General features: G+C 43.1%; 1 protein-coding gene across 1 annotated transcript; it reads left to right on the forward strand.

Annotated features, from left to right (window-relative positions):
• Window positions 1-691: 691 nt before the first annotated feature.
• Window positions 692-8,229, forward strand: G6PC (glucose-6-phosphatase catalytic subunit). Its single transcript, XM_016150937.2, has 5 exons — window positions 692-1,091; window positions 3,074-3,183; window positions 5,036-5,141; window positions 5,765-5,880; window positions 6,556-8,229. Exons 1-5 carry the CDS (start codon window positions 862-864, stop codon window positions 7,065-7,067), a joined length of 1,074 nt encoding a protein of 357 aa, XP_016006423.2. The 5' UTR covers window positions 692-861; the 3' UTR covers window positions 7,068-8,229.
• Window positions 8,230-8,652: the final 423 nt, after the last annotated feature.

Genomic DNA, 8,652 nt, shown 5'->3' on the forward strand with positions numbered 1-8,652 from the left:
ATATATATAAAATCTCCAAGTACAAATGAAAGAAAGTTCGAACTACAGAAACTCTTTCCAGAGTCCCCAGTCACCAATTGGCCGGTGTTTTTATTTAGAACCACGTGTTTATCATGTTGTTTTTGTATACCATACACTCATTCTATTTATTAAATTTATGTATTAAAATTGCAAAGATTCTAACTTTAAGGACCTTAAATGAATTAATTAATGAGTGCTTTCACAGGTGATTATTTTCTAGCCCTGAGCTATGGAGCCCTACAGGAAGAGGGTTTGATCTCCCAAACCAGAGGCATTTCCTGGACCCTAATGTAGTCAAGAAAGGCCCAGCAAGGTGACAGTACCCAGTATAATGGAACTCGCTATCTTCTAAATTAATAACTTAAAACTTGAATAGCTAGAGCACCAAGACTTCTTTTTGTCCCAAATAAAGGCAGTTGCAGACTTAGGAAATCAGGCATCTTTGCAAGAACCATGGCAATTTAGACCCTGTCCTGTGTCTCTGGCTGGGTTTCAGAGCCAGGAGGGCACCCCCGGGCACTGTCAAGTGGAATGCAAAAGTTAATAATTGGCCCTACCCAGGACAGATCTGATCAGGCTGTTTTTGTGTGCCTCTTTTTCTATTTTACGTAAATCACTCCGAATGTGTTTGCATCAACCTACTGATGATGCACCTTTGATCAATAGGTTTTAGACAAAAGTGGTTTTTGAGTCCAAAGATCAGGGCTGGGTTGATCTGCAGACGGGTTACAGGGTATATAAAACAGACAAGGCGCAGGCTGATAGCAGAGCAATCACCACCAAGTCTGAAATAACTACAAGGGCTTAGCCGACGGCTTCCAGAGCAGCCAGGGAGGGAAGATGGAGGAAGGAATGAATGTTCTCCATGACTTTGGGATCCAGTCAACGCGCTATCTCCAGGTGAATTACCAGGACTCCCAGGACTGGTTCATCTTGGTGTCTACGGTCGCAGACCTCAGGAATGCCTTCTATGTCCTCTTCCCCATCTGGTTCCATCTTCAAGAAGCTGTGGGCATCAAACTCCTGTGGGTAGCTGTGATTGGAGACTGGCTCAACCTCGTCTTTAAGTGGTGAGTAAAAGCCAGACAGAGAGGAGATTGGCAAGGAAAGAAAGAGGATGGCATTCTCCATGGAAATGCCTATCCATCGGAAGGTGCCTTCTCTGTGCTATTCGGGAAGACACAGGTTACTCACCTCCTGACTTTGAATCAGCTACATAAAGACAAAAGACAGAGAAAACCCTGTCAGTGTGTCGAAGATATAGAAAAGCTATTTATACAAATGGAAGGCCAGCCGGACTCAGTGAAAAGTCTGAGTTATAGGCTAATAGCAAAGAAACACAGTTTTATTACTTTGAAACAGAATAGATAACATAAAGATTGGTGTATGAAAGAAGAAAAATGATATGTAAAAAAAGAAAACATAATTTTAAAACCTGTTGTGTGGGGTAATAAGAAGTAATCCAGAGAACTGGGATCCAGCCCTTGTTCAGCCACCTACCAGCTATGTCTCCTGGGCAAGTCATAGCAGCTCTCAGAGTTTCTATTTCATAATCTAAACTTTGGTTATCTCTGGGACCTTAATAATATAATATTTAACATTTACTAAACAGTTAGTATGCACCAGGCCATGTGCTAAGTGCTTTTCTGGGTATAGTTACTGTATTACAGATAAAGAGACCATGACTAGCCCAACATGGGTTGTAAATGTCAGAGGCAGGATTTAAGGTCATGCAGGCTAGCTTGGATCAAGGCTGTTAAGAACTACATTTATATCCAGTGCAGATAAATGGATTCTTGGGAGGAAAAACTCTGATTTTAGTGTTTGCTAATTTCTATTGTTTATATATTCCCATTTTTGCTACTTTCAATCTACCAATGGGTCCAGCTTACAAAAATCCTGAATATTTTACAATTGTGAGCCAATACCAGCTAACTCTAGCACATTATTGGTTTAGCCTCTATTTCTTTATCTAGAGAATTAAGAGTTGGGCCAGCTGTCCTCTGAGAACTTCACCAACCCTAAAGCTATTTATATCTACTGTCAGGAGATTCTTAAGATCTCTTCCAACTCTAATATTCTTTGGCCATAAACAAAAATCCTTTAGAGCAGAAAAAATTATTGGGCTTAGAAGCCCAAGGTATATTGATTGGATTCTGAAACTTCTGCTGAAAAATCTACTAAGTTATATCTGTAATGTCCCTATTCAACAGCATGACCCTAAAATGTAAAAAGATAAAGGGTTATTCCAAATATCTGACCTCAAGTAAAGAATGATTGATTTTCTCTAAGTTGGTAGAGGTCAGAGTTAGTGGCTGTCCTTGATTTTGTTGAGAAATCATGATTCCACCACCCCAGAGAAAAGGAAGCATCCAGACAGACTTCTGACACCTATTTCTACAGTGAAAAATAGTCCTTTCAGAGGGGAAGTGACTTGTCTGAGATATCCTGTTTCAAAGCAGAGAGGATACAGAGCAAACACCTGAAGTTATGCATGTCCTTACAGAGAGTGCCACCTCTCCTGGAGCGGGGGAGGGGGAGACTTATTCTTGGGGCTGGGGCTCATTATCTGATCCCTGAGGCCCGAAGAGAGAGAAGAGAACCTGGTAGAGAAAAAGAACCTGGAGCGGGGGAGGGGGAGACTTATTCTTGGGGCTGGGCTCATTATCTGATCCCTGAGGCCCGAAGAGAGAGAAGAAGAACCAAGTCCAAGTTGCAAACTATAGGTCCATATGCATTCTTTCAGGACAGTTATTTGGAGGTTTAAAAAAAATCACATAACTGCCATAAATATGGATTTTAGGATCTTGGGTTTATTTATTCATGTTTGCATAAATAATATATTAAAATAGTTCAAAATTCAGAAAAAAAGATGTACCATAAAAATTCTCCCCAGCCACCCAGTCCTCTTCTTAGAGGCTCCAATGCTACCAGTTTTCTGTTTAGGGTCACGTGGATCTTCCTCTCACACTACTCTCTCTTTTCAAAGGCGTCGGCTTCAGGCAAAAATGTTCCTTCGTTAACTTCAGACACTGATTCTGCTTTTCCACAGGATTCTCTTTGGGCAGCGCCCATACTGGTGGGTCCTGGACACTGACTACTACAGCACTACCTCTGTGCCGCGGATAAAGCAGTTTCCAGTCACCTGTGAGACTGGACCAGGTGAGAGTCCTCAGCCTGTAGAGACAAAAGCTGGGGAACTTTGCTCGCTGTGGACACTGTTTAACATTCATTGTGGATGAAGAGTGGACACGAGCATTTTGTCATGGTCTTCAGCGAGGTACAATTCCATTTTAATTCACGTCAAGAAGGCCTTCCTGAATAGCATATTACTGCTACTTTGGAAATCTGCCTGATGTTTCCAGAGCCTAAATTGCTAGTCCAGAGAGGCAAGAGCCCCTCGTGGGCAAAAAGATCATGAGAGTAACCATGTGATGGCCCTTTGTCTGGGAAAGGGAAAGAGCTAGAGGCCTGAGCCCCTGGCCGTCCTTCCCAGAAGCCTGGCCCAGCAGATGTGTCCTACTGAGCTGACCATCCAAGCCCATGCCCTGTCTGCATTTTACTAGTTACAGCCAGACGAGTATTCAATCAAACAATAGACTTCATTTTTCAGTGGGTAATTGGAATACCCAGCCCCTCCTCTCACCCTTAGGTGTCGGTGCTGGCATCCCTTCCTCAGAGACCCTACCTCTGGCCCTCAAACTAGGGCATGGCCCATAGTTATTTGTCCTCACAAACCCTTTGTTCACTTAGGACCCTATTTACTAACTCAGATGTGATTTATTAAGTATCTACTCTGTGCTAGACACTGTTCGAGTGACTTAAAATAACTCAGTGAATAAAATGGTCCAAGATCCCCGCCCTCGTGGAGCTGAAATTTGAATGGGGTGTGTGTGTGCATGTGTGTGTGTACAATATATAATATCATAACAGACAATTAAAATATATAGGATATTATAAGATGATAATTTAGAAAAAGGAGGAAGAAGCAGAAATTAAGAGGGAGGAGCAGAAGGAGAGAAGAAAAGACAAAGCTTTACCTATGGGGTTCCCAGGAAAGCAGACTCAGATAGAGATTAGCATGCAGGCATTTACCTACTCTCAGGAGCAATACTTACAAAGGAAGGATCAGAAGCCAAGTGAGCATAAGAAGTCTAGCTGTGATTCAGTCTCAGGCAACCCCACAGGAGTTCTAAAGCTGGGGATGGCCCTTCAGAGTCGCCCTGAATTGGGTCAGGGGGACCAGGATCTTATGCCCCAATATAGACCAGTAATTGGTTGTGGGCTGCTCCCCAGGGAGAGGGTAACCCTGACAAAGATGGCTCTCTGCAGCCCAGGGCGATGCCCAGAGAAGGCTTATAGCTGAGGATGTCTGTGACCACACTTTCAACAGCTGGGAAAGAAACTCCTTCAGTCCAGAAGGAGATCTGAGTGGTCCATCTCGGGACCCTCTATCTCTAGGGGTAGAAGGATCAGGAATAGGAACTGGTTGAAGAATTGAATAGGGTGGTCAGAGTAGGACTCAGTGAGGTGAAATTTCAGCAAAAACTTGAAGGAGTCAAGGAATAAGCCAGTAAATTTCTGGAGGAAGGTTCTGTCTGGCCAGAAAGACTAACAATGCAGAGATGCTGAAGTGGGAGCATGTTTAAATGAGAGCAATGAGGCCAGCTTGACCAGAGCAGAGGGAACAGGGAGAGAATGGAAGGGAGGTAATGGGGGACAGATTGGTTTGTAATCATACATCCAGTACACTGACTCTTTGTGTAATCTCTAGACGGTATATAACTACGAGAGCTGGGCTTTCTCTGGTTTTGCTCACCACTGTACTCCGCAGAGACTAGCACTGTGCTGGGCATGTAATAGGAGCTCAATAGATATTTGTTAAATAGATGTTTAAATGGATAAACGAATGGATGGCAGGATGGGTGGGTGGATGGATGGACACCCCCAGCAGTCTCCCAGATGGAAACTTTTCACTTTTAGTCCATTAATTCCTCTCTTTCCTGCCTTTTAGGAAGTCCCTCCGGCCATGCCATGGGTACAGCGGGTGTATATTATGTGATGGTTACTTCTACCCTCTCTATCTTTCGGGGAAAGAAAAAGCCGACCTACAGGTTTTGGTAAGAACGCAGAGCTGGGCTGTGGGTAGTGGAGGGCAGGTGGCTCTCTCTGTAGCTGACACACCACTTGCTCTTCCTCACATTTCCCGAGCCCATTCCACAGTTTGAGTTGGTCCTGGTAAGAGTCGTTGCATTCCTACTGAGGGTGAACATTAGAGTCACGAAATATTAGGGCTGGGAGAGACCCAGGAATGTAACTCCTAGTTTTACAGATAAGGAAACAAGCCCCTAGCATGGAAAAGGGGTTTCTCAAGATCAGGTAGTGAGGTGGTGGCAAGCCGTAAATAAAGACCCATTTCTGTACCAACCATAGAGCCAGGGCCCCATCCAGGTTAAAACAAACAAAGAAAATATAAGACATTCTTACAACAGGAAATTCTGAATATGCAGCCACCGTGCAAATCCTTAATTATCAAACATGTAAGACAAGGAGGTTAAAATTCACATCGGCAGGGCTTCTCCACCTGCCATAGCATCTTGGAGCTTTTCAGCATGGGCTTCAATTTACAAAAAATCCACTGAGGGCGCCTAAGTTTGCCAGGCTCTGCCATTCCTGCCAGGGCTGTTCTCTTTGCTGAAGGATCTGTATCCGGGTTCTGTTACAGCTGCTTCTTCTGTTGCAGGTGCTTGACTGTCATTTTGTGGTTGGCATTCTGGGCGGTGCAGCTGAACGTCTGTCTGTCACGAATCTACCTTGCTGCTCATTTTCCCCATCAGGTTGTTGCTGGAGTCTTTTCAGGTATCAGCTGTTTTGGCTCCCTCCCTTCCTCTCCCATTGATTCATTTCTCCCTAATCAGGACAAAATCCCAGCATTCCTACCATGTTCTGTGGTTATCAATGCTGTTAGTGTTTTAGTGGGTTAAAAGTCAAGGGTGGACAATTTGAAATGATTAACTTCTATAGGAGTGCCCAGATCCACTCAATTAAGTATGTTCTAGAAATCTTGGCAAGACATCAGATTAACTTGCCCAACTGAATTAGTTTGACATTTCCTAGCTTTTTATGTTCTTTATTTCTCACTGATCTTCAACTGAAAGTGGTCTCTAGTTTAGTTTGAAGGAATACTACCAAATGTAACAAATTAATAGTGCCCCAGGAAAGCTCTTTATTTAAATAAATTTATTTGCAAACTCATTAGAGCTTTCTACCCCTGAGAGTATTCAAGTAGAGACATGAGGACCCCCTGGCAGGAAACATGCAAGCAGTAGGAGGCTGTATGTGACATGACTCTTCCATCTGAAAGGACAGATTGGAGTCACATATGGGAATAAACCAGGTGACTCTCTAATCGAGAATCTGTGATTTAATTTCACAATGGCAGGACAGATGACTGACTCATCAGCTCCAAATCTACCTCCAGTTGAAGGTCTAAAGTCTTCTCTGTTTCTCACAGTCATTCTTTCTTCCACTCAGGCATTGCTGTTGCTGAAACTTTCCGCAACATCCAGAGCATCTACAATGCCAGTCTCAAGAAATATTTTCTCATTTCCTTCTTCCTGTTCAGTTTTGCCATTGGACTTTACCTGCTGCTGAAGGGGCTCGGTATAGACCTCCTGTGGACTCTAGAGAAAGCCAAGAGATGGTGTGAACGGCCAGAGTGGGTTCACATTGACACTACACCTTTTGCCAGCCTCCTGAAGAACGTGGGTACCCTCTTTGGCCTGGGGCTTGCTCTCAACTCCAGCATGTACAGGGAGAGCTGCAAAGGCAATCTTAGCAAGTGGTACCCGTTCCGCCTCAGCTGCATCGTTACCTCCCTCGTCCTCCTGCACTTCTTTGACTCTTTGAAACCTCCATCCCAAATTGAGCTGGTCTTCTACATTCTGTCCTTTTGCAAGAGTGCAGCAGTGCCCCTGGCATCTGTCAGTCTCATCCCCTACTGCCTCTCCCGGATCCTGAGGCAGCCAAACAGGAAGTCCTTGTAAGGAATGTGCAGTCTTCCGTATCTAAAGTCAATAACTGTGCCAAGGATTGAGGGCAGCTAGTGTCTTCTGCCAGCTCACTTTGAGGCCAGAGGTACCAGAGTCAGCTCGTGTGATCCCCTTCCTTCTTTGCAGTTCTAACTGAATTGGGTGATGTTTTTTGAAAAGCTAATAAGGCTATTTGAAAAAGCCTCATCTGTAAGAAGTTGGGTAGTTCTGGATTTTTCCCTGAAGACTTACTTATTCTTGTGTCAGATATTCAGAAGCCAGACTTCCCGGTTGGGCCAGCTCACAATCCTAGGCTGGGGATTCCTACCTGAGAATTTTCTACCTGTGCTCATCCTTTTCTAGAAAAGGCGAAAGGAAAAGTGGATTTCATAGGAAATGAAGAATGGATTAAAGAGGATTTTTGTATCTTGTATATCATGCAAATTATGTCAAACAATACCTAAATGGCTTCAATCATATTTAAGATTTTAGGTAAGGAACTCTCAATAGTAGGGGACCAACCTAAAATATAATTAATAGGTGGTTAGTGGGGGTAATTCTTCTTGTATTTTTCTGTTATATATCCATGGTCATTGTATTTACTAGGATTTCTGAATGACTACAGTAACCTAGATTTTTACTAAAGCCAGAACATATGGACATAGTCAGCTTCTCTATCACACTAGCCTCCATATTAGCGCTGCTCTCCTTTCCCAAGAATTTTCTTTCTACTGGCTCCACACCCAACCTGCTGGAAACTCAGAAGCCTAAAGGCGACTCTGTGTATGTTTCAGTGGACATCCGAAGTCTTGGGCAAAAAGGCAAAGAAATAGCAAGAAGAGGCAAGGATTCCCCTCTCCAGAAGGTCACTCCAATGTTATTTTTGATTCCTGGAGAGTAACCTTGACTCTTTTCCTTATCCCAAGCCAATCGAGAGTACAATCTTAGAGAGAAAGCCTCCTTGCTTATTCTCCAGTTTCAACTGATTTGCAGAATATATCCTAAAAGAAAAAAAAAAAAAATGCTGAAGCCTATTTATTTGAGAGTCCTTGTTTTTGTTACTAATTATATAGTTCACCATATATCATCATTCATACCAACCATCTTGGTCAAAACAGCTTTGAAAAGCAAAATATATATGTGCAGTATTTTATTAAAACAACATTTTATTTAAGAATGAAGTCTTGTTGATTACTGTGTTTTAGATGCAATGGGATCTGAAGGTTTTAATTCTGGCTCAGCTAAATTTCTAGCTCTTTTCTCTATTTCCCTAAACAAATAATTTAGTTTCTGCGCACCTATGTTTTCCCTTTGGAGAAGGAATGTGCTTTATCTTAGGTTGGCCAGAAGTCCCAGCAGAGTTGGAGAGACTTACAAAGTGTCCATGGGGCACAGGTAGAGTTGAGCATATCAACATAGGTACAATATCACTGGACAAGACCGAACATTAGTTTTCAGACCACAGGTCACCATGAGTTGCTCTGTGGACTCAAATCACAACTTGAGGATAGACAGGCAGGGTTATTACCAAACTAAGCAATCTGAGAATTTAAGTCATTGTGGCAAAACAAGACTGGGCAGACTTCAGAACCCATAACTC

This window comes from Rousettus aegyptiacus, unplaced genomic scaffold (genome assembly GCF_014176215.1).
Source record: "Rousettus aegyptiacus isolate mRouAeg1 unplaced genomic scaffold, mRouAeg1.p scaffold_m13_p_6, whole genome shotgun sequence".
NCBI lineage: Eukaryota > Metazoa > Chordata > Mammalia > Chiroptera > Pteropodidae > Rousettus > Rousettus aegyptiacus.